Raw genomic sequence first — 27,430 nt, 5'->3', positions numbered from 1 at the left:
CACATCACGCCTTAAAATATTTCACAAAGATTACTGAGGACTTGCCATCCCCTGAAGCTTCCAATTCTTTCCTCACTAGCACAGTCATCCATACTAAGACTAATATAATAAAATTACAAAGTAAATGAGGAGTATTTCAGTAAATTAGATGTTAACTGCATATATTTAAATGGGAGACAAGCTGTTCTCTCACCTCCACTCCCATGGGCCATAACTGGTTCAATAGGACCCACATAGAAATACTAAAAGGGTAGACTCTCAAGTGGTGTTTATTAATAACCAGCCTACTGAAAGCAGTCAGTGCCCCCAAACAGGAAGTCACACAGATGTGAAGCAGGTTTTTGAAAGGCTGGCTGCCACATGGCAAAATAAATCCTTCCTACTTGTAAATTACCCACCCCCCATTACTTAAACAGTATGCAGAATCTCCTAACTTAAACAGCACCTAAACACTTGTCATGACTCCAAAATTTTTAATTATCTGTTGGTGTTCATTATCTCTAAGATAAAACAAATACTGAATACCTCTCCTGAGAACCACTCAACTCTAAGAACTAAATCAATATTGAATAGTATTCACTTTAATTCTAGAAATAGCTGGTGGCAATTTCTTTGAAATTTAAAAACATTTTGTTAAAGTAAAGTTTCTACTCTCAATTACTAGCAGACATTCACTTGTCCCTTTATTCTAGAAAGCTGGAAAACATAAAAATCACAGATGGTGCCAATAGAAAATCCCCAAATCAAATTAATATCTCATTTTCCAGCAGGGATATATACTAATATATGTATCTCCTCTTTTCAAAGTTTTCAATCTTCCCAGTAAGAGAGGAGCACTAAAAAAAGACAGGCTACCATTATTTGCTCTCCACATGACCTGGTGCCAAGTTTTATGCATGTACAATGCTAAGCGATGCAATATTCTCTCTTAAAGTATGCCTAAGGGCTCTCACTACATCTCTGCTACTTTTCTGAATTTAGAGGAAAACTAAAGGGTCGTTTCTAAAGACATTGTACTTTTTACAGATAGGACACAGAGCCTTCAAAGAAATAATTCCATTTCCTAGCCTGATTATTAAAGAATACATAATCCTTAAACTCCCCCATAATCCTTTCCCGAGAAGCAGTGATTTCTCATTCTCCACCTAGCTGAGCACAGTGTGGCTGAGCAGCTGTCGGAAGTGACCTGAATGTTGACTCTGGTAGATCTTTAAGTGAGCGTGAGACTACAGACTGGGAGCTGGAGTGCAGTCATACAGGAGAGTCATCAGAGGCACACCCTGGCTCGTGCAGAACAAACAGGCCAACCTTCTAAAAGTGCAAGTAATACATTAGTTATGGAGACTCTCCCAAGTTACTAAAAGGCCACCATCTTCTGTTAGAGAAGGTAACGTTTTTACATAAGAGTATTATGATTTCATTGTTATTTATTTAGTATTTTTAAGAGACTATTATTTTGCTTTAACTTACATGTTTCGAATATTTTAAAAATATATTTTTATTTATTTTGGAGAGGAAGGGAGAGGGAAAAATAGAAACATCAATGATGAGAGAATCATTGATCTGTTGCCTCCTGCACACTCCCCACCGGGGATTGAGCCCACAACTCTGGCATGTGCCCTGACCAGGAATCGAACCACGACCTCCTGGTTCTTAGGTTGACGCTCAACCACTGAGCCATACGGGCTGGGCTCATATTTTAATCTTTTTAAACCTCAGGGCACACATGTGCTTCACTATAGTAGTAGCTCAGGCCCCTCCAGTGACATGCTCACTGTAGAGAACTTTAACAAGTAGGTTTTCTTTCATCTTCTTCTATATATATAAAAGCTTAAGCGACCATTACGACCTGATGATCGGCCAGTAGCTATGGTGAACACTGACCACCAGGGGGCAGACGCTCAATGCAGGAGCTGCCCCCTGGAGGTCAGTGCACTCCCACGGCCAACCTCCTGTGGTCCCTCCCCTCAGCTGGCTGGGTGGTCAGTGCACTTCCACAGCCAACCTCCCGTGGCTGGCCAATCTCCCACAGTCCCTCCCCCAGGCTGGCCGGCCAGCCCCGATCAGCTAGCTTGGGACTGGGCGAGATGCCCCGATTGGCCCCGATCGCAGGCCAGGCCGAGGGACCCCATGCGTGCACGAATTCGTGCACCGGGCCTCTAGTGTATATATAATAGCATGTCTGTCTGTCTGTCTGTCTGTCTACCTACCTACATACCTACACTCCTACCTATTTATCTATAGCTTTGCATCTTTTTGTTCTGATTAAATCATGGACATTTTTTATTTTACATTGATCACAAATAAAATTAGAAATATCTTGATGACTATTCTGTACCCAAAACATATTTCTGATTATTTGTTAGAATAAATTTTTCCAGAGAAAACCTTGGTCTCAGTATGGGAATATTTTGAGAAGCTTGATACACAGGGCCAGTAGATTTTAGGAAAAGTTATATTAATTTATCATCCTAACAGAGTACCAATGAGAGGGAGAAAAACATTTAAATATTTAATATTTCCTTGATGTACTAACGTTGAACACAATCTTTTCATGTAACTATCTGTATTTCTTTTGTTAAACGTTAATGTCCTTCACTTATTTTGTTTTGAGTGCTTTTCTTACTGACTTATAAGAACATTTTCTAGTAAATATTAATGCTTTTATTTTCATATTTTGCCAATGTTTCTTCTTAGTTTGTCATTCTTTTTAGATTTAATCTTGATAGCTTTTGGAATAGACATTTAAACCTTTTATGCATAAAAAGTATTATATATAAACTAGAGGCCTGGTGCACGAAAATTCATGCATGTGGGGGAGGGTCCCTCAGCCTCTCACAGTTCGGGAGTCCTCAGGGGAAGTCCTACTCATGGCTTAGGCTGCTCCCCACAGGGAGCCACAGTCTGGCCTCCCTCTGTGGGTGGCGACGGGATCGGCTGATCGGGGATGGCACTGCCCCCATCACCCCGTTGCTGCCACCTCCCAGCCTCCCTCTGCAGGAGGCAACCAGACAGACGATCAGGGGACGGCGCTGCCCCCATCACCCTTGCTGTTGCTGCCTGGCTTCCCCCTGTAGGAGGTGACCAAACGGGCCGATCAGGGGACGGTGCTGCCCCCCCCCATTGCCCCTCTGCCACTGCTGGTCACTGCCCCCGCATTGCCATTCCCTCCTTCTGCCCACTGGCACATGCATTGGCTGGCCTGGCACCGCCTGCTTGCGGGCCCCACCCCCTGCCGACTAGTCGTTTCGCCGTTCAGTCAATTTGCATATTATGCTTTTATTATATAGGATATACATAACATAAACATAAAATCTAATCTACAGATATTATAGATTTCTCTTCTTGTGGTCCCCCCCCCTTTTTTTTGGCTAAAAAATCCTTTTCTGCCTTGTGAATATATTCATATAATTTCTTCTTACTTTAAAAAATTATTTTATTTTATAGGTTTAATTTAGCTGAAATTTATTTTAGTATGAGATAAGAGTTCAACTTTTATTTTTCTCCAAACAGCTAGTTGCATTTATTAGCAAATTTTGATGCAATTATTTTTAATACAAGCTTTCATATTATATGGACTCTCATTCTGAGAAGTACCCTGGAGAGCATGTTGGCCATCCTCCCCATACTAGAGAGAAGAAAACCAAGGTCTGGACAAACTGAGGGATTTGGGCCAAGGCTTCCCATACTGTTTGGTGAACAGTAGAGAGAGTCTAGGTCTCTGTAGCTTCCTGAGGACACTACTTAGGCAGTATTCTTCAATTATATATTGAAATCAATGTGCTCATTCAGGGACTTAAAATATCAATAAACAGGCATTGATTAGGCCAATTCATCTAGGAATCACCTTAAATGCTTTTCAAATTTTAGTTTGCACTAAAGGTTAGGATAGATTAATGGACCACAATTCTACTTTCAAAATTCTACCCTTTTTTCCTAAGATAACAGAGGATGACTTTCAGCAACAGATATTACAACAGGGTTTAAGCATATAAAGCATACATAATGACTGATAGCTGTCACTGTCCAAGACTGTTACTTTAAGTTACATAGAAAAAAAGTCCAAAAATTCAGAAAAGTTAAAGAAGAAAATTAAGACCACCTATAACCCTATTCTCCCAAGAATAACACTATTTTAACATTTTTTTTCTATCCTTTCAAGCATTTTTCTAGGTGTGCCTGAGCACATACATGATCACCCAATGTACAGAGATTTATTTTTACAAAAAGTGGAATTATATTATACAAACTTTTTCTTTAACTTTCTTTTCACTTAACATTATACTGTGGAGTCCTCTCAAATTAGTAATATAACTGCACATCATTTTTAATGGCTGTATAATATTCAACTGTGGAGCATAATTAATTTAATTCTATTGATAGATATTTAGAGCTCTGAGATAACATTCCTATAAAGACATCTTTTCTAATGAGGTTACTTTTTTAGTATTTCACATAGAGAGCTTGAACCTGTGATTCTCCATCAACTTCAAGAATGAGACAGTATCTATGAACTCTTTCCCAAAACACAAATAGAACATCACAGGACCTAATTATCCCACACTCCCAGTTTTGTTTAAATAATCTAAATGGTCATTTTCCCACATGCTTCCTGTCTCAAAATCCTACTGAAACATCTGCACTACATATCACCCATGTTGTCAGTAACCGAGATGGAAGTTCATGTCTTGTCATTTGTTGCTCTCCCCTTTGTCTTTATCTACCATTTTCTTCTTTGTATTTAATATTCTTGTTTATTTTTGTTTGGGTATTTTTTTTAATTTCTGGAAGGACACTTGAGTGTCCAACTATTAGAATTTTTTGGCCCTCCATTTTGGTGAATTATAGACTTTCAAATGACTTCAAACGAGTGAAGATACCACTGGGATGTGAGTGGATGCCAGACTGATGTTCTTACTCAGCTATAAGCCTGTTGTCAATGCTTCATGAAACACTTACTTCAGCAGTTCCAGGGTTTTGTGATCAAGAGCCAGCCGGGGGTTTCCAGTCAGGTCTAATTCTTGCAATTTTGGAGGCAGGTTTTCTGGTAAAGTAACTTCACTTAGCTCGTTACAGCTCAGGTCCACACACTGAAGAAATAAGTGGAAACAAGGAGAGGGTCAGGTAGTTCGGAGCTTCTACGCCTCCCAGCAGAATCAGTCTAACCATGTGCTACACTTGCTGCTCAAATGCAGAAAAGTTTGGCTGCCACTCTGCCATAGACGTTGAAAACAGGTTTTTGCTAAATGCAGTTTAAATTTTTACTATCTTTGAATAATGCAAAAAAAAAAAAAATCCATGCTCTTTCTTCTCCCCATCTTTATCCTTCAAAGTTTTCTGTACATTTAAAAATTAAGAGTTAACTGAAATAACCTCAGGATACTTTTTCTTATTGCTGACAAAAATCTCTGCACCTGTTGTGGCCATGAGGTAGTTACAACATCAAAATGGAACTTCTTAAACAAAAAACCATGAAAACGAGGAAAAAGCAAGAACAAATACTCAGAATGAGAAGATCTTCAAAAGAAGCTAAGTAAGATATCAGTAAAAGAGAGACTAGTACATGGGCCTGTCTACTGTATGCAATAGAAAAGGGCAGGGATTAAATATGGATCCTGCTCTCCAGGCAGCAACTCCCACCTAATCTCATTAGACAACAAGCAGAAGGCTCAGCATATGGATTAGAGCAGAAATTCTGTGTTATCAGTGAATTCCAATTCTGGGTTATCAGTGAACTCCAATAATGCCTCCTTTCTCACAAAACCAGTGGAAGGCTTACATGAGGTGAGCCCTAATACCAGGGGCTGTGCTTCTGCTCTGGGAGCAGGGAACCAGGGCAGAAGGCTCGCGTGCATAGGCCAGAATGACAGTAACTGGTAAGTTTTCTGGATAAGAGAATATGGACCCCAAATTCAGCAGGATGAGGTGGAAAGCATTCAGTTCTCTGGCTTGAGCTGGCACCTGACTATAATTTTATTTTTAAACTAGAGGCCCGGTGCACGAAATTCATGCATAGGGGGGTGGTTCCCTCAGCCCAGCCTGCACCCTCTCGATTCGGGACCCCCTGGGGGATGTCCGACTGCCGGTTTAGGCCCACAGGGATCGGGCCTAAACCAGCAGCAGACATCACTCACAATCTGGTACTGCTGGCTCCTAATCACCTGCCTGCCTGCCTGATCGCCCCTAACCACTCTGCCTGCCTACCTGATTGCCCCTAACTGCCTCTGCCTGCCTGCCTGATTGCCCCTAACTGCTCCCCTGCTGGCCTGATTGCCCCCAACTGCTCTCCCCTGCTGGCCTGGTCTCGCCCCCAACTGCCCTCCCCTGCCAGCCTGATTGCCCCTGACTGCCTCTGCCTTGGCCCCCACCACCATGGCTTTGTCCAGAAGGAAGCTGGACGTGTGGAAGATGGCCGGTCAACCCGGTCTAATTAGCATATTACCCTTTTATTAGTATAGACAGGTTATACAGGATAGGATTGCTAAAATGGGAGGGGGGGCCTTTTTCAGCAAGAGGAGATGCTCTTGGCAGTCAAAAATACATAATCCCTATATCTGGACTGATAGCCAGCCATATGCACTATACTGCCAAACTGGTCATTAAAACATTGAGCCACTTTCTTACACCTTACACCAAACAGCTGTTGCCCTTAAAACCCCTCCTCAGCCCCCACCTTAGGTTCTGCCTTCTCAGTTCACCCAGATTAGATTCTGATTGGTTGGATTCTATGCCAGTCAGCATCAAAAACTCCGCCTCCTAGGCAGCCACTGGCTCCTCGCAGTTCACCCAGATTTGGTTCTGATTGGTCAGTTTCTATGCCAGTTAGCATCAAAAGCCCTGACTCCTAGGCAGCCATTGGCTCCTCACACTTCACCCAGATTTGGTTCTGATTGGTTGGTTTCTATGCCCATCAGCATCTCCGGGCCTATCCCTGGGCTTGATCCACAGCCGCCATGACAGCTGCAGATCAGGCCCTGCCTCTCTCTCTGGGCCTCTCTCCAGGCGAATCGCCGGGCCTGATCTGCAGCTGCCTTGGATCAGGCCTTGCCTCTCTCTCTCCCTGGGCCTCGCCAGTAGCCACAGCAGCTGCTGATAAGGCCCCACCTCTCTCTCTCTCTCTCTCTCTCTCTCTCTCTCTCTCTCTCTCTCTCCAGGCCTTGCCAGCAGCTGCAGCAGCTGCAGATCAGGCCTTGCCTCTCTCTCTCCCTGGGCCTTGCCAGCAGCCGTGGTGGCTGCTGATCAGGCCCTGCCTCTCTCTTTCTCTCTCCAGGCCTTGCCAGCAGCCGTGGTGGCTGCTGATCAGGCCCTGCCTCTCACTCCGGGCCTTGTTCTGGGCCTGATACGCAGCTGTGCCCCTCCCACCCACCCCCGCCGCCCTGCCTGCCCACTGGCTGCCAGCCTTGCTGTGATAGGAGCCTGTGGGCCATGGGGGAGGGACCAAGAGGTGTTCCATGCACTTCCTGGTGAACGGTCATTCGCCTGGTCGTTTAGGTCGTAATGGCCCCTGGCCTTTTATAATGTAGATCTTTATTTTAGAAAGTATTACATATGTACCCCATTTCCCCCCATTGACTCCTTCTAGCCCGCCTCCACCTCAAGCCTTCCCCACACTATTGTTTGTCTATGTCCATGGGTTATGCATATATATGCATACGAGTTCCTTGGTTAATCTCTTCCCAGCCACAACCCACACCTGCTTTTTCTCTGAGATTCGAAAGTCTGTCTCATGCTTCTAAGTCTCTAGACCTATTTTGTTCATCAGTTTATTTTGTTCATTAGATTACACATATAAGTGAAATCATGGTGTTTGTCTTTCTCTGACAGGATTATTTTGCTTAGCATAATACTCTCCAGGTCCTTCCATGTTATCTCAAAGAATAAGAGATCCTTCTTTTTCACTGTTGCATAGTATTTCCTGGTGTAAATGTACCACAGCCTATTAAAAACCTTAAGATAGTTTGAAAGCAAATTGTATTCAAGAATTTCGGAATCCTCAAAAGTGGACAAAATCATCATTATTTGGAAAAATTCTTAAAGAACTTAAATGTATAATGGATTGGGAATAGCTATAGACTAGGTAAAATGAGAACCTATATTTTTGGAGAAATGTGTTCTTAACTGATAATACAATGTTTCACAGTCTTGCTCCCAAACTGCAGCAATGATATGAAGTTATATTATAATCTTAAGTAATTACTTTTTACTACAAGAGCTTTATGACCCCATTACAAAAAGTTGGACAAACAGAAAAGTTTAGAAAACTTACCCTTAAATTTAGCACTCTAACACTACCAGTGTTAGCAGTCTATATTTTTCTTATAGGTTTATCCTAATCTAGTGCCTGGTGCACAAAATTCGTGCACATTAGAAGGGAATTAATTAGAGGAAATATTTTAATACTAGAGGCACGATGCACGAATTCGTGCATGGGTGGGGTCTGGCTGACCCACCCCAATGGGGGCCGATAGGGCCAGGCCAGCAGGGGGGAGGGGACATGGGAGGTTGGCTGGCCAGTCCCGCCCCCAATCCAGCTGGGGTCAGCCAGGGGCAGGGGCCACCCCAACCCCCTGATCAGACCTGTTGGCGCATCAGAGCCACCAGTTGTTCTGGTCATTCGGCATTCTGGTAGCTTGGCTTTTATATATATATAGATTGCTATTTGCCCTTTCTCTATAATAAAAGTGTCAGAGATGACAAAAAATTAGTAAAATAGATATGAAACTCTCCCTCCTGTCAGAGTCTGGGGCGTGCCAAGTGACCCAGAGTCAAGTCCCCACCCAACCGCACGCACCTTGAAATTGCGCAAGACCCAGACCTGGTTGGCCCCACCCCTGTCAAGCCCCTCCAGGTGGGGGGCGTGGCCTCAGGTCCCCTGGCCAGGTGCTGGGGCGGGGGACATGGCCTCAGATCCCCCCCGCCTGGCCTCAGGTCCCCTGGCCCCAATTATCAATATGATAATTAGACTGGACAGTGGAACGACCTTATGGAATGACCAGTGGGCGGGGAGCAGGCTTGCGAGGCAGCTGGGCCGCCAAGGGGGCTACCAAAGGTGACCACCAATGGGGGCCACCAGGGCCATGAGGGCCGAGGCAACCGGGGCCACAAGGGCCAAGCCCCTTGCACAAATTTCATGCATTGGGCCTCTAGTTATTAATATAAAAAAACCTTATAAGATCATAAATGTAGGTACCATTTCATTACATTTCAATTATTCCATATTTTCACTCCCAACACCTTTAACAGCCTTAATAATTTCAGTGTAAGTACAATAATTCACATAATCAAAACATTCATAATAGAAAGATGGTCCTCTCCTTTTTGTTTTATTTTCCAATTATAAATAATGGTTGCATGAATAGTCAACTGGACTTCAATGAAAAATTTATAATACTGGTTAATAATGGTTTATTCTGCCAATAGAGTCGGAATACATCACAGATAAGACAACAAATGGTATAAATATAATCCGCTGGGTAATTTTGAAACCTGAGCTTAAGGGCTGGCAGGTGTGGGTAGCTTACAACATACGTGGTTGACAGAAATAATTTCAGAGGTCAGAGCATGGATTATGGGAAAAGATTCCCATAATCTAAAAAGGCATTTTGGAACATTACTAAATTTTATAAAATTGGTTAGCAGTGTTTTATAATGTGATCTAAGGTTTTAAACTTTCAGAGTTCTGTCATTGTAAAATTGCTCATTCTTCTATTACCAATTTATAAAGTGAGTTCACTAGAGTATTTATTTACAAAGATAATCACTGGCCATGGAAAGCAGACCTTCTTAGAGATGGTGCTTACACATTAACCCCACCCAGGCCCATTTGGTCACCATGTGTTTAATTCACTGCAGCCAATTCCCTTCTGAGTCCTTCGTTATCCCGTCCATCACATTCCCCTGGAGGACTACGACCCTCCCTAGCTTTGCTTTCAGTTTCCTTCCCTGTGACCCTCTCCCCACAATTCTGTCATCAGGGTGATTCTCTGATGACATTTATTCCATCTGGTCACACTCCAGCTTTACACTCTTCCTGCCCTTCAATCTGCCACCAAACTCCTTAGGATGTCAAACAAGGCACACGTCAACCAGGTAAATGTATAAAAACCACTGTCGTAAAAAAATTATGCATGCTATTTATGGTATCTTCAAATGTCTATGATATCAAGTTTATATCGGAAAGTGCCTGAAAAGTGAGGAATGGCTAAGTAGGACAGTTTTTGTTCCTTATTAGGAGACTAGAATATGCTCCAAAGTATATAACCACTGAGTTATTTTTATTAGGCATAAAACTGAGGATAAGCAGAAATGCTAAGATGCAAATGAAAAGTTACATTTTATATCTGTAAGGAATTCCTACTTTTGCACCCACCCACCCACACACACACACAAACATACACACACACACAAATAAAAACCTGTTAGATGACTCATCCCAGTGAATAGATTTCACCCCATTAAGTCTACCTGACTCAGGAATCACACCAATTGCTGCCTTCATTTACATAGATCATTTCCTTTTTCAGAACCTTAGTTTCCTAACCTATCAAATGGGAATATCTGTTCTATCCCATTTCATTAAATTGAAATGAATGTTTGGTGACCTATACAGGGAATGATTATGAGTTGGGGGCTGTGGTGGTGAATGCTACTTAATTAGGGGAGCTGGTGGGGAGGGGCACACTGGCACCTTTAAGTTTCTCAGACTGCTATCATACTCCATTCAGTCTCTGAGCCTGGAAATAAGTAGGAAAATAGATTAGGCAGATGGGAAACGTTCGGTGGCTATGTGGCTAGCCTCATGTCATGCAGTTGGTAAGGGATGGAATACAATTTCCCAATCCCAGTCCAGTGGTTTGGTTTCTGGTTGTTTTTTCCTTCTGCTGACTCAACAGTTTAGCTCAGTGGTTAGAAAGGATGGGGCAAAGACAACTGAGTCTCCATGCTGAGGAAGTCAATGGTGCAAATGCCCGAATGAGTGAATGAAAGCCAAAATTCTCTCTTTGGACACCACAACTGATGGGCTGAAACCACACACCTTGATTTCTGGGAGCTGCATAACTTCAGGAAAGACCTCAATGCAGTTGGAGTGGGCGATCACAGTGTGCATGCGCCGGCAGTTCGTGATGGTTGTTGGGATCGCCTTCAGTTTGTTCCCACTGATATCGACTTCTTCAAGTTCCTCCAGTTTCGCCATTTTACTAAAACAAGAAAAAAATCCACGGCATAAGAGTCATAATTATAGGGCAAGTTAAAAAGAAAATAAATACATAATGAAAATCAAAGGTGGAATTTACTATGACTTTAAAGATTCTTTAAAGATCCACTTGTGCCCTAACTGGTTTGGCTCAGTGGATAGAGCGTCGGCCTGCGGACTGAAGGGTCCAGGGTTCGATTCCGGTCAAGGGCATGTACCTTGGTTGCAGGCACATCCCCGGTAGGGGGTGTGCAGGAGGCAGCTGATCGGTGTTTCTCTCTCATCGATGTTTCTAACTCTTTCCCTTCCTCTCTGTAAAAAAATCAATAAAATATATTTAAAAAAATAAATATTCACTTGTAATAGTCATTTTAACAAGTAAGACTATATTTTCACTATCAAATTATTTTAACATCTCTTTTCCTACTACAAAACAAAAACTATTAACCTGAACTCTTTAAATTAGCGATAAGAAGGAAAACAGATATCCTTTTCCTCTGAAAACTGTGTGAATTAAGTTATCCTGACAATAACCTTGCTATGCAGTTTAGTCTAAAAGCTAATGAAAATCCTGCTCAAATAGGTCAAAAGTCAGCATTAATCCATTATCAGTACTTTCAAATAGCTTAGTTGGAGAGTCTGATTTCCTTTGTATCGGCACTGAAAACTCAAGGGGTGCAGGGAAAAAGAGGATTATAGCTCCTATGAAAATATGTCTTCTCCTAAAACCAAATTCCCCAATTTCCGACATCACCTTGAGGACAGATGCTGGTGAGGAGTGGGTGTGGGGTGGGGGATGCTGAAAGGTCATCTGCATCATCTCTCCACTTGCTAGCAGGGCCCAAACTTAAATTGTGCCCCAAAGAAGTTTCTCTCAATTCCTCCCAAACACCCACAAAGAAGGACTCTCTCTGATCTTACCTTAATAATTTGTCCTAATGTAATCTAACACTTTTGTTTAACTATTTCTTTTATTGTTCAATCTTAATCTATAATTAATCTTAATAATATTAATCAATAATTACAGTAATCAAATAAAGGAAAATTTCTGAGTTAGTGTGTCTTGTGTTTTCTGTAAATGAGGAGGAAAACCCCCTCCACCTCCACAGTCCTATGATTCACAGGCCACCTGACACTCAGCCATTCCTTCCTTTTTCTACCACTGGTGATGCTGGTTTCCAAGAAGCTCAGGATTCCCAGTGAGTGGAACTCAAATCTGTAATGTGAATCATTTAGTTTACAGCAATTGGTATCTTCTCTGCTTGCTGTGGTTTTATTTGTCACAATAAACCTTTAAAAATATTAGCAAGAAACCCATTATTACTTTTCTTTCTGTCATCTCTCACATATAAAAGTAACCTTATCTGCTTATCTTGAAAAAAAAAATACATGCCTAAGATACATAAGAACTAGGTTTTTGTCTATTGAAACCCAATCTTTCAACCTCATCAATATCCAACATGGTATTAGGATATGCTACAAACAATATTACAGATGCAGACTGTGAAGTAATCCATTTACATTAGCCCGAATTTGGAAGACTATTATTTGAATATGCTATCATATTTTGAAAAGCAATGTGGAGAAATCAATGGGTCACGGGGCATGAGAAATGACTCAAAAGTTAGCAATCGGGCCCAAGAAAGGAGAAGTTACAGAAGTTAATATGGAAAGAAGGTGGTCATGAACACCTTGACCATGGAGTACGTTCTTTAATTCAGCATCCATCCGTGGAGTCTACCCCAGGCCAGAACTCGTGTGAGACATGAGGCTCAAGGAGACAGGTAAGTCCCAGTCCTGTCTTGTAGGGCAGCTGCTGTGCCACATCACAATCCCCAGGGAGACAGAAATGACACCAACGTGCGTTTTGATGGAGTGCATAAAAATTCTCTGTTCTTTGGCTGATTACAACTGACATGGGTCCCTGGGGAACACCCGCAGAATCTGCGTTTGATAATCATTTCTCAGGCAGGGCTCGGACATTCACCATCTGAAATAGGACAATGAGCCCTTTCAGATGTATTATCTTATGTAATTACTATGTTTTTGTCCCAAAATATCATCTCCTCGTTCCACAGTAAAGTACACAGAAGTTTAAAAAAAATTGAATCATTAACATCACGTGAAGGGAAAAATTGCAGAAATAAATATATATTACAAAAAAACAAAAACAAAACAAAACATAGAGCAATACTTTAACCTTTTGCACTCGGATGTTGAGTGTGACTCGACACGTTTAGCATTAGAATAAAGGAATCGAGAAAAAAAGCAAGCGAGTGCAAAGGGTTAAGTCCATGCCTATTTGGGCCTTCCTCCTTCAGTAGGGTTTAAGCAAACAAGTAGTCCTGAGAGCAGCAGAGGGAGGGTGTGCCAGTATTTTGCTTTGGCCCAGGCTCAGTGGCAGTTAGCAGAATACCAGAGAGTTTAGTGTTTGCTCCTTTGATGTGTGGGTATGTGTTCTAAGTCTCAACTTGTGTGATGGGTGAATGCCAACGAAGTGGACATGGATGGGGAGTGAATCCCTCAGGGCAGGCTCAGCGTGTGGATTCCTGCAGAGCTAGACACAATGCCATTGCTCGTAAAACAGAAATCAACACCAAAATATTAGAAATGGAATCTTCTGAGGGCCAGACATCCTTCTTAATGTCCCACAGTTTCTATTGTTGCACAAGCCACCACGGCTAACTATACCATAAGCAAAAACACAAAAACTGGTAGCTAATTGATGTTCTAATTACCAACCACCATATTAGGTTAAGTTTTCCAAAATTAATTTGGTTAAAAAGAAGCTAAAGAAACAAATACATATGCTAAATAACATATCTTATTTCAAAACCATAAGAATGTTTTAGTGATTGGGTCTGTGGATATATTCATATTAGAAAAACCGACACATTTCTCTTTAGGAGAGTGCTGATCGTGGCTTATATAAAAGACAACCGTGAAGATGAATCAGGGAGAAACAAGCTTTACGTCATCTGGGAAATGACTGCTTCGCCTTTTCATCTGTGACTTGATTTTCAGGAGCACAGTGAAAAGCGTCCCTCGGTGGCCTTCTTTTACCTTGCCGGGAAGCTCTGAAGGCGGTTGTAGGCCATGTGCAGGATCTTCAGGTGGGGGTGTCCTGTTAACAAGGGCACACACTTGTCTGTGAGGTTGTTGTTTGTCAAATACAACTCCTGTAAGATGCTGCTCGTTTCTTCGGAAAGCGTGGCCACAGGAAGAGTTTCCAGTTTGTTGGCAGATGCGTTCAGGAATCTCAAACTACAAGGACAAAATGCAACAAAATCCTGATGATAAGACAGAGTTCTAGTCCGGAATCTTCAAAAAGCCCAGTTTTCTGACAGATACCTCACTTATTAGAAACTGGGTTTAGAAATGGGAATTTAAGGACTGGACCTGGCATTAGCAGGCATATGGATACCTGACTCCCCTGTCTACGATGAACACAATAGCTATCTATGTGTCTTAAATACAAAAAGAGAGAATTGATTTTTATGGAAGCACAAAGGTGACATAAGTGACTAATTTTATAGCTGACGGGGAGTGAGAGAGAGAGTGATAAATATTTTGTCTTTAGCAAGAGAAAAATAATTGCCTTAAAAAAAAAAGGAACAATTGGATATTAGATCACAACCCATCTAAAGCACATAGTGACTAAGCCCTGTCAGTATGTTGTCAAAACCACATTTTACTGACACAGATTCACAACCGCAGGAGCTGATTTGCTCTGATGAAGGAACACTATAAAGCCAGGGAAATGAAGAACTACAACTTCATGATCAACAGGACAAATCTCACAAAAGTAATGTGAAGTGAAAGAAGCCAGAGAACAGGGGATGCACCATGTGAGCCCCTACCGACAGGCAAGATGAACCTGAGGTATCAGAAGTCAGGGAAAAGGAAGCAGTGTCTAGGAGAGGACTCTGGTTTTTCCAACAGGATGACGTCTGGTTCTCGACTGGGGTGCTGGTTACACCAGTGCGCTCACTTTGATGAAATTCATCATGTGCTACACTTATGATTTGGCCTCTTTTCTGTATTTATCTTATTCTTCAAAAAATTTTACAATAACAATAAGTAAATAATATCTATATATACAATCGGTTATCCAAATAACAGAGTGAACAATGGCTAAAATATGAAGAATGTTTTTATACCTAAGATAACTAATATTGTCAAACAGTAATCCTAGAGTTATTGTGAGACACAGATAAACGCAAAATGCAAAGCTGCAGAACTGAGACAGAATCCTTGCTGTGACAAGGTTCCAAACCATTTGGAAGGGAAGGGAAGAACAGAGCAGGAACTATGTGCAGCTCACGACTCTGACAAACCCTTGCTTCACAATGGATCTCCGTGATGTATGCTCTATGGTGAAGCTGCAGCTGCCAGAACATGGAACGTGTTCAGCCCACAGGACTCAGCTGCTATAGTGCAAGGTCAAAGCTGCCCTGCCTCCACCTAGAACTACTGTGTTAGTGAACCTCCATTCTCTCATTTCAAAATCACTTGGGTCTGAAACAGTCAGCACTCAATTCAGGACTATTCTACCATATCTTTGGAAAAAAGATAAAATCTTCCTTAAAAAAAAGAAAAAGAAAAATGGAATACCAGGTACAGTTATTTTTAATCTTGGATAAAAAGAAGGCTTTGCATTCAAGAGTCATCACCAGGATTGTCATTCTAAGCTCTCAACCCACTAATTTAATACTCCCCAATTTTGCAACCCCCACATGCTTACACACACACACACACACACACACACACACACACACACCCAACTCCACTACTTATCTGAGGAAAAGCAGCTTCCCCAAAATAGAATATTTTCCATTAAAAAAACACGTATTCTGTTGACTTTTTTTTTTTTTTAAAGGGAAGTTAGAAAAGGGCTGTAGAGACCATAAATAGTCATGGGAAATTATAGTCATGTGTGCTGCAGAGAGGAAAATAAAGGTCATTCATGCCGCTTCTAAAATGGTTTTGAACTAGGAAGGAAACCAGTGTCAGCACCATATTTCTTTAAAGCAACTTATGAGTATCTCTTTATTTTATTTAGTTATTTTTTCAGTATCTTTTTAGGTCCCACTTGTATCACCTGACTTAAATGCCCTGTTAATAATTTCTTCAGTGTAGAATTAGGAAAAATTAAAATGCACTGCTCTAAAATAACATGGACTGAGGTTGGCTAGGAAACTATCTGACAAATTAAAACAATCCTCCAGGAAATATGTAGTTATAGATTCAGGAAAAGAAAAGAGAAATTAATTCATAAAAATGTTTGCACACATTTAGGCCAGAAAAAGAGGGAGAAAGGAGAAAAGATTAACAAGTGAGTGCTCATTTAGAAAGCTGCAGAGGGGACTTGGGAAACTGTTCACGCCATCTGAAAGAAGGCGAGACGGTGATTTCCAAAAACGTGTTCTCTCCTCTTGCTGAAATCTGCCTGTACTGAAGGAGCTATATACTCTTTATGGGAAATTAAGGGGGTAGGGAAATAAATCCCACACCCTAACCCTCCAGGAAATAAAACTAAGTTGAAATTGCACTGGCTGGTTCCAAAGAATTTCATTTGTGCTGAATAAAGCCTGACTGAGTCACCTTGTTAGTCAATGGGCAGAGAGCAAACAATTGGATTAAAAAGACTTTTTATTATAATGGTCTCAGGAAATTAAATTCAGCACCCACCCTCTTAAATATAAAAAACTTGTCCCACAACCTCACAACGTTTTAGGATACAAATTAAATTGGCTTAATGTAGGTGTTGTATTTCCACCAGAATGAGCAACTACTTTAATTTTGCAAAATTTAACAGTTTTACTCAATAAAGATGGTATATAACCCCACCCCCTGCTTTCAGCTAAATTCCTAAAGCACTGAGTTTGGCCTCAAACTCAATAGGATGTGACAACCTCATCAAGCTTCTTCCTTATAAGTTTCTGCATAAAATATTGTTTAATGTGCCAACAGATGTTTCACCCATTCAACCCTCCTTACTATGCAACCCTCCTCTACTAATTAGAAAAAAAGCAGTAACATCACTGCTTTCTTTTCATTTGTGAGGTGCTTTGTAGAGACTACAGCTGGTTCCTATTTTCTATTTCATTCGATTCTCCCATCATCCTAGAAATGCCCCCCTCATATTTCACAGAAGACAGAAACTGAAGCTGAGAAAAGTCAAATTACTTGGCAATGGTTAAATAGTAATTAGTGGCAGAGCCAGAAATAAAATACAGATCTCATCAATCTTAAGAGTCCACTATTCCCTAACAGATCTCTCCAAATTTCAAAAAAAAAAAAAATAGTAATAATAAAACATTTTTCCTGAGGACATTTTCATAGGCCCTTCTCTCCAAAAAAAGCTGGAGGTCAAGCCGGACACCTGCTGGGTAGCAGGAAGACCACAGCACTTTAAACTAAATGCTTAAAATAACTCAATAACTAGCACAGTACTCAAACACTTTCCTTAGCAGAAGTGCAAAAGTTGTAGGAAAAAGACACCATGTATGGCCCCTACCCTAAAGTATGTGGAAAACTGCCCACAACAGCAGTGAAATGAGTCCACTTCCTGCTTCTTGAGCGATTGCTGTGTTCTTCTTTGGCACATTCTGTTCATCTTTCTGGCTCATCTAATTTTTGCTTTGCTTTGTTTTAAATTGCTTTTTAGTATTTTCCAGCATACCCTTAAACTTTACAGCCAAACGGTTCTTGAGATAAAGCGCAGGATTTGGAATCACAACAGATTTACCTACCTGTAGGCATACCAGGCAGTCTGCATTTAAATATTTTTTCTGGATATCAGTACTGGGACTTGCAGTCTATTAAAAATGCAAAAGGTTAAGACTCTAAGCCCAGCAAACCGCTCCTACTTTTAGACAACCCCCTGACTTTTGGCCCCAAAATGTTCCAGAAGTGTCAAACAAAACAATCTATATTCCTTGTCATCTTTACAACACAATACTTCTGACTATTTCATACTTCTTCATAAGGTTGGTAGCTCATAAAGGGCTTTCAAAATTTTTTATGATGGTGACCAAGAGTACAAAATACATTTTACATGACCATCCAGCCCAGTACACATGCAAAATACATATGTGTAACTGAAACAAAAGTTTCATGAAGCCATATTTAACCTTACTTTTACACTAGTATTTTCTATTCTATTTAATTTTTTAAGTGCTGAAATTCACTAAATCAACATTATACCTCGCTAATCAGTTTGAAAAAAAAAAACAACCCCACAATTATTAATTGCCTAGCAACATCACCTAATAGTGGGGATTGCAAGTGAAGGAAAAGTGCATACAAGTCCAATGGAATTCACACACTTATTTTGTAAGGTCTGAAAATCTGCCTGGCTTGGGTAACAAAGATCATAATCCTATAACATAAAGGAACAAAAGTTATATAACTGATGTCCTCTATCTGACCCAGGATCCAATCCAGGATCCCACTTGCATTTCATTATCATGCTCTCTTAGTCTCCTCCTCTAATCAACCTTATCTGTCTCAAATGACCTTGACATTTTTGAAAAGTATCAGACAATTATTTTGTAGAATACCTTTCAATTTAGGTTTTATCTTCATTAGTATATGGTGATGCATTTTGGCAAAAGCACACAGAAGTTATATTGTGCCCTCCTATCAGAAGATACATGATTCTCAACTTCAGCCCCCAGATATTCTTAAGTAGGTTAGAGGAAGGCCTCGAAATCTACAGAATTAAAAATTCTGATGAGTGGCCAGTTGAGGCAGTGGAACTGAGATAAGGGCCAGGAACCTGCATGTTTAATAAGTACTTGAGGGGATTCTAAAGACACATTTTAAAAAATACTGTTTTATTTCACTATGGCTCTTAGAACTTCACAATATAGTTCTCTTCACTTATAAAAAAAAGTGTAGGCAACATAACTCTTCAAAATGCCAAAAGTATCTGTCTTTGCCAAAAGGCACCAGTTGTCATGGTCAATCGATTGTGCTCTCTCCAATTTTCTGTTCCCTTTTAGGTCCCTTGATATTTACACATATTCTGTCTGAGTCACTAAAACTTATGGTCTGTAATGTGACTAATACTCTGGAGATATTTATTAATTACCATGTACTTCATTTGTACATACACTCCCCCCATTCATACCCCCAAAATTGCCTTATACTATTCTAACCAGGGATAAAAGCAGACCCTAATGTCCACCCACAACAGGAATCTACAACTTGCCTTTAAAGGGTCCGTTGTGGCTTTGTTAATTTGAGTGATCTCATCAGGAGCAGCTCTCTGGCCATCAAATGAGTGTACAGATTCAAGATGGACAGGGAGCCAGGCATGGCAAGATTTCAGGAAGAACAGAAGGATGGCAATACCTCATCCATCCACTCTAGTGACCTATGGGGAATATCAACCCCCCACTCTTGCCCATCTATTGATGAAAACTAACTATTTGTAATTCTTCTGGGGGTTTCCATCAAGAAAATCCTCAACTCTAAGCAAAAAGAGGTAAGAGGAGAGCTTTAGGCCAGTAAAATCCAGATTAGAATATTTACCAGCTCACCCATAAAACTGAAGCCTGATCTATCCTAAGATCAAAATCACAGTCAACTTTTTAACAACATATGGTCCATCATATTTCCAGTCTATCTATAGTTTTTAAGCTGCCAGTGAAAAGCAAATAAAAATAAACAAAACTAAAAAATGAACATGGAGAGAAAACACATAAACTGAAGTTCCTGATTCAATTCACAGGAATTTAAATAAAATTGGTCTAACGTTTTTGGAGGAAGATAAAGATGTGAGTAAATGTCATCTAATTTAGAGTAGAGTCCCCCCCCTTCCTATTTGGTTACCAAACATCTTCCTGCTACCAGGTAAAGCACATTAACATATACCATTCTGAAAGTGTAGTATTCAACAGACGATGCCATAGAACTAAACCAAGATATTAGTTTTAGCAGCCAAGATTTGTAGTAAAGAAAAACTCCCAAGAAAGAGTCCTTTGCTGTGTCCAACAATGCATGTTTTTCTGACAGTTCTCTTGAGATTTCCGAACATAACTTCTACTTAGAACACAAACGAAGACTTGTATTTGGGCCCTTTCTTCAGTTACATAACCCAACAAAATTGGTAATGCTAATTTAGTACCACAAGAAATATATGAAAAAAGGTTGCCCATACATTTTCAAGATGAGTATTATGAAGCAAAAGGAATGGAAGTATTGAAGCAGTTGCATTACTGCCTGAAGCTATTTACCAAGCACACAGCTATGTATGATACAAGAAAGTGCTGGTCTTCATACCAGGAGCCAAATTAAAACCACTCATATCATTCCTTCTCTTTTACCCTCTCAAACCCACCTTTGCATTATTGTTTACTGTGTAGTGATTTTAAACTCCATGTTGGATTGTAAGCTCCTGGAGGGTAATGCCCATGTTAGTCATTTCAACCCCTACATCACTCAGCACAGTGACTTAAACGTACTTGGTCAGTAAGATGCTGGCTGCTCTGAACTCTGTGAACAAAACAAATCACAGCTGAAACCACCTGCAAGAAACTGGCCACAGAGATTCTCCTGAAAAACCCTCTTCAATATTTTACACTTCATGGTTTCTGGGTGGACCTGCTCCTATAACTGTCAGTACTAGTTTATTCCTTCCCCCAAATTCATCAAACCAAATATAGAGTATCTCTACATTTTCCACAATGCAAATTCTCTCTCTCTCTCTCTCTCTCTCTCTCTCTCTCTCTCTCTCTCTTATGTATGTATATATAATTTTAAAACCTAAGTAACTGAAATTATATAACTGAAATTATATATACATATATGTATATGTATATATAATTTCAGTTACTTAGGTTTTGAAAAGGGGATAAGTAGAAGAAGTATTAACCCTTTAAGAAGCCATGAACAGTTTGGTGAGAATCATTATAAAATGTTGTTCAAAAAAAGAACTAATTGGTTTATCTCACCCTCTTTATAACCCTATCTGCCTGTTAAGAGAAGCAACCTCTTTAACTTTTCTGAGTCCTAACTGATAAGATCAGTTGCCACACTGAGATGGAGATGAGGCTATTATATTGATTGGAAAATAAATGCACCACAATGTCTCCTTGAAAAAGTTCCTATTTCAGCCTTTCTTTTTTTTTTGGGGGGGGGGGGGGGCGTCATTTGCTTTCTTCTCATAAAATAAAAGCAGGAGGATGCATGCTTGCTCTAATTCCAGACCCCTTACTCCAGAACCTTCTGTACTAGAGAGGCACTTAGCACAGCCAGTCCTCTTCCCAAGACCAACAGAGGCCAGCTAGTTCCCCCACATCAGCACCTATTTCCAAAACACAGCTGGCTCTGGATAGGCCAGACTATCCAAACTATTGGGATGTCTGCCTATATACCTTTAGCTTACACTGCAGCTCAGCTCTTCTGCTCCCCATGATAGCAACGGTCCTCTTCCAGTGGCCAATTCAGGTTCTGGATTTTCCATGTTGCATTACTAGAACTATTCCAGTTCACACAACCCTTTCTTTGCCAACTTATAGATTCCATCTGGAAACTATGAAATAGGCAATGTGGGAAAACTGAGACTCAGAGTGACCTGCACAGGGTCACAAGTAAGTTCACACAATGATTCTAAGACTTTGGGAGTCAAAATTACCTGTGGAACAATGTAAATTAGTGTTGCTCCACTCACTGTCTTGTTTAAACACATCAAACATGAAAACGGTCTCCTTGACTACACTAAGAGCCCTCAAGGTCGTGTTTTCAGACCCGCCCTGGCACTCAAGACTGCTTACTGACTGCTTCTATAGAATAAAAAATACATAGCATCGTCCTTTTCCAATCAAATCCTCATAAATAAATAAGGGACGGTTAATATTTATTGGAGAGTTCCAGTGCTGTTTACCTACTCTGTTAGCCATAAACTTAGCAGACTTAGCCAGATTCAGAAATGATATTTTCTCACTCAAAGACACCTAAAACTTGAATCCATTACCTACTTGTTTCTACAGATTCAGTGTAGTCCCCCCCCACCCAGAAACAGGTGTATTTTCATTATTAAGCTGCACCCAAAGTTTGCCTAAGTTAAAGTTAAGAAAATACAAGGTGACAACATAACTTAGATTTCTGCACAGGGAAGACACAAAATCTTACAGTATTCATAACAATAAAAAGCTCATGTCTAGAGCTACCTATACCTACCTGCACATTGTACTTTGATATAAATGCAAAAGCAAGAACAATTATCTAAATGATCTTGAAACATTGCTCTTTTTGTCAGAGGAATGATATACCACTGGTCAATTACCATATAGAAATCCTATTTTCTCACAATTCCATTATTTCTCTCTAATTATTCCAGTAGAAATCATTATAACTTATTAAGTGCAGAGAATAAATGCTTTTAAAAGTGAGAAAAGGGAAGAAAAGGGGAAGGAGTACCAGAAACGTTCTCCATCCTAACCGGGTGGTTATGGCATATAGAATGTATGTAAAAACTCACTCAGCAGTATGTTTAGGAGTTGTGGCCTCCCCCACCCCCCGAAAACGGTCTCAGATCATGAGACAAGAATGCTAAGGAGCGGGCATTTTACAACTCAGATGAATAACAGAAACAATCACGCCGAGTTACCTGTCGGCCTTCATCAGCAGGTTGGGTGGCAGCTCCAGGAGCTGGTTGTGCTGCACATCTAAGACCTCCACTGAGGTTCTTTCTAGCCGTTCAGGTAGACTCGTCAGCTGGTTGTGTCCCGCCAGCAGCTTCCGGAGACTGCCGTTACAGAATAAGCTGTGCAACAAGGGACACAGACAGAAGGAAACTTACTTAGAACTAATGTGGGATAAATATGAAAAAATGAATAGGAGTGAGAGAATGCTTAAAATGATCTCTCCAAAAAACAAATTCACTCAGAGCAGCTGCAAATTCACTTTAACAGAAGCTCAAACTTGGAGCTGTTAATATTTATTTTCCATACTTTAAAAAAAAAAGGGTGGCAAAAACTATGAAAAGAAATTTTAACAAAAAAGTTCTACTTAGTGAAAGAGAAGGACACATTTCATAGAAGATTTGGAAGAGAGCAGTCTAATCTTCTTAGGTTCACAAGGCAAGCTTTAAAAGGTGCAGGATTCTCAAGGTAGGGCTTGTGCCTTATACACCACGAGACTCGGACTGTTTTACCCACAACAGATTCTAAATAAATGCAGTCAAACAATTTTACCTACAGGATCAACATTCAATAAAGGATCCGTCTATCCAATTAATTTTTTACAAATGCCAACTGGGAAAATGTTAATTATTTCTTCCTTTCCTCACTTCCCTAAGTCTGTATATTTTTGTTTTCTCTTTGGTTTAACCCTAGACCAAAGTAGACACTCCCTCCTAAAGAGAACAGAATGCCCTTAATCCACTATTTTCTGCTGTGCCCTAAAGAGCTCTTTGGAAGCTTGGCTGTGTGTTTCTTCTGTGGATTATCAAAACTGCAATAAATGATGAATACTTAATCTAAAAAGTCCACTCTATGCCTAACATCAACAGTTGTAGAGACTAAAACAAACCATGGGTTTGAATACAGAAATCGATGGTCTGTGGGAAAGTAAGGCTACGATATGCATCAGGATCACTTCACAGTGAGAATTCATTTATACTGCTGTCAAAAAATGAGGCTTCCTAACCCACAGACCATTTCCCACCATTGTGACCTCATTCACTGACTTCTGCTGTTAAAACCACTCTATGTTACAGCCATAACTTTATTCACTTTAAATATCAAAACCAGATTCTTCGCTCACAAAGATACCAGAACCTGTTCCAATGCTGTGACAACACAGGTCAACATTAATGACATCTAACATGACTCACTTGGCAGGTTTAGATCAATGTGACAAGACAGATTATCTAGGACTGTCACTCAGTCACAGTTAACACAGGGTCTCTGTCACGGTCACTCAACCCAATAATTCAGGATCTGCTTCACCAATTTTACTGCCTTGCAGTGGAATTTAGAATTGGGTTGTTTATTATTTACACACACACACACACACACACACACACACACACTTTACTTTTAATAGATGGATAACTGAAAGACAGGTGACAAAATCTTTATCCTGATTTTCCAAATAAAAAAGTAGATTTGATAACTAAGGATGAGTATTAAATGCTAATTACTGGATTTAATTCAATTCTTTTGGATACTAAGCACTAAAATACCTTCTTTTCTTTTTAGTACATTTCCACTTCTAAATACTAATTTCTGTTCTGTCAAACCCTTCATACACTTAGATAAACAGAGCTTGAATAGTAAGTCAACTTCTAATGAATCACTATCTTGTCTGAAATGTTAGATCAATGATGGGCTAATACAATTGCAACTAAACATCACCATAAATGAGAAAACAATACATACTGTGTTTGTCCCACGGGTTAAAAACAGAAACACACAAAAACAAACACTGTTTAAATTCCCTGACAATAGAGCATTTGGGATTTGCTTTGAATAAGCATTTGTTTCATTCCCCCAAAAGGCTTGTACTAACGTAGAACAAATCAAAGATGAACTCTGGGGGATAATTTGATATAATATGTGTTATCTTGGATTTATTTAATTGTTGATTTATGTATATAATATCTTTGTTGTAGCCAACAGTGAAACAAAGGCCTTAGACTATATATCTGCTGGACTGGGGTGGTTGGAGTGGGGAACAAAACAGAAGAAATAGAAAAGAATATTAGAAAATATTTTTTAACAAATTATTTTCCCCTCTATTTAGTAGTAGCCTGTTTTCGTATTTGCTATTTGTCTTCTAAAAGCACCCCCTGCCCTGCACGCGCACGCACACATACACACACACAATGCTGTCTGTCCACAGGGCACATCACCAAACCTTCTGCTGATAATGGTGATGAGCTGCACTGAGTCACCTAAGTGCTCAGTCAACATAAAACTCTAGGGCAGAAAGCATTTTCAAATGGATTGACTTTATGGGTATTATGTATGGCTGAAAAAGTAAAATGAACTGAGCTTTCCGGGGATTGAAAATGTAAACCATGATTTTCTCTATGGGAACTATACTCTAACACAGTGTTATCCAACAGAAATATAAGGCAAGCCACATACGTAATTTAAAATTAAAAGTGAAAAGATTCAGGTAAATTAATTCTTATAGTACTTTTTATTTGACTCAACATATCCAAAATATTATTTTAACATGTAACTAATATACAACATTATTGAGATATTTTGCACCCAGTGTATATTTTCTAATTCAGCACTTCTCAATTAGGAATACTCACATTTCAATTGCTCACCCGACCCTTGGCTAATGGTAGTGACTACATATTAAACAGCTTTACTCTTTTTTTTTTTTTTGCAGATAAATGTAACTTTACTCATAAGCCTTTCAACTCACACACAGTTTTAAATTCCCTTGCTCTATACTATTACCATTCTGTGCTTAGTTTTATTCTAAAGGCAGCTGCATTGGTTTCCAAGGTGAGAATTCATGACTAGGAAGCCAATTTAACCCAAGCAAGTAAAAGCTTTATTCTTTCTGAGAAATTGGGTATTTAACAATAAATACTCTAATTTGTCCTTACAACCTAGGCTTATGGGTAATTAAACAGCTTAACTCTTAATGCCTTTATTAGGCTTACCAAGCATGCATATGTCACCATCTTTGTTCTTTACAAGAGACTATAGGAATACCAATCACATACCTTTAAAGATCATGCACCTAAAATAAACTTAACTCCAAAATAGTGACATATTTCTACAGTATTTTCATGATATTTTTTGACTATACATAGTTAGAAACAACTGACTTCCTTTGTTCAGTGATTGACTGAGAATGGTGCAAATAGCTAGATCTGAGTTGTAACAGCCACTAGTCACAAATGGCTATTTAAATTTAAATTAACTAAAATGAAATAAAATTTAAAATTCAGTTCTTCAGTCACAGTAGTCACATTTCAAGTGCTCAACAGTCACATATGGTTAGTGGATAGTACACTGGATAGAACAGATTAGACCACTTCAACATCACAGAAAGTCCAAAGGCCAGCACGAGGACAGACTGTCTTCCAGTTATTGATTGTATGGCTAGTCACTAACAGCCCCAAAATACTTTGTACCACAATTAGTTAACTTGAAGATGTCCATGTCTATGGAGACATCATTACATGGCTGTTTTAGAAATCTTGGCATTGAAGTGAAAATTATGAAATAAAAAAGTATCTAGTTTGCTCTTTTTAGGTTTAATGATCTAATCATTTTTTCTCCCCCTAAGTTATGTTCAAGGAAAACCAAACATTGTTTGTGGGTAAGGTAGCCATATCAAGTTAATGGATTGAAGGGGAGGATTCTGAAAGAGTGAAGAGGAAAGACTCACTAATCGTATTGTTTGCCGAGTCTCTGAAAATTTCGGCTTACTTGAAAATCTCCACCAGGAACCACCCACTGCATGACTTGAGTGTCAAAGCCTCACTTCCCTCTTCTCGAGTGAAGTTTATAACTTGAAGACACCACATGCGGTAAAGATACTAAATATTAGGTTTAAAATATAAGGTTTAAAAAGCTCTTTTAGAGGAAGGTGCAGGAGGATATAGGGGAGATAAATGGTGATGGGAGGAGACTTCACTTAGGGTGGTGAACACACAATACAGTGGTATTGTGCACCTGAAACCTATATAATTTTGTTAAGCAGGTCACCCCAATAAACTTTATAAAAAGGAAAAAATAAACACATATACAAAAAAAAAACTCTTTTAGTGGTTCCCAGTAACAAGTTAAACACTGAATCAGCAATTTTTACAACTGCTTATCTGATTTGAGATTCTCTAACTCAATCTGTCATACTTACCGTGCAGGAAGTTCACAGATTTGATTATGGCCAATATCTAAAACTTCTAGCTTTCGGCTTTCACATACCCACTCAGGCACATTTTCCAAGCGGTTCCTAAATATAAGAATATACAATAGTTTTCTTTGATTGGAATGTGGCCTAAAATATAGTTTGAAACTCAAAATAATTACATAGACTAAATAAAACTTCAAATAAAATACCAAAGTACAGCGAGTATAAATCCAAAGGATATGAGTATTCATCTTAATCTAAAAGCAAAATTGTGATAAAGAATAAAAAGTAAAAAATAATAATAATAATTGGAAAGGACATTGTCACATCATTTCTAAAGTCTTTTTTTTTTTTTTTTTTACTTTGGCTCCCAGAATTGCTTTTCTAAAAAGTCTA

General features: G+C 39.7%; 1 protein-coding gene across 1 annotated transcript in view; it reads right to left on the bottom strand.

Annotated features, from left to right (window-relative positions):
* Window positions 1-27,430, bottom strand: part of PHLPP1 (PH domain and leucine rich repeat protein phosphatase 1) — a 196,885-nt gene that overhangs the window by 12,068 nt on the left and 157,387 nt on the right. Inside the window, exons 9-13 of the mRNA XM_028139399.2 lie at window positions 27,041-27,136; window positions 22,815-22,970; window positions 14,258-14,458; window positions 11,036-11,198; window positions 4,960-5,090 (exon numbers count right to left, since the gene is read on the bottom strand). Coding sequence (XP_027995200.2) covers window positions 4,960-5,090; window positions 11,036-11,198; window positions 14,258-14,458; window positions 22,815-22,970; window positions 27,041-27,136 — 747 coding nt within the window. The remainder of the gene's footprint in view (window positions 1-4,959; window positions 5,091-11,035; window positions 11,199-14,257; window positions 14,459-22,814; window positions 22,971-27,040; window positions 27,137-27,430) is intronic.

This window comes from Eptesicus fuscus, chromosome 12 (assembly GCF_027574615.1).
Source record: "Eptesicus fuscus isolate TK198812 chromosome 12, DD_ASM_mEF_20220401, whole genome shotgun sequence".
Taxonomy (NCBI): domain Eukaryota; kingdom Metazoa; phylum Chordata; class Mammalia; order Chiroptera; family Vespertilionidae; genus Eptesicus; species Eptesicus fuscus.
The sequence above is the reverse complement of the archived record's forward strand: the minus strand, read 5'-3'. Positions and strand labels throughout refer to the sequence as shown.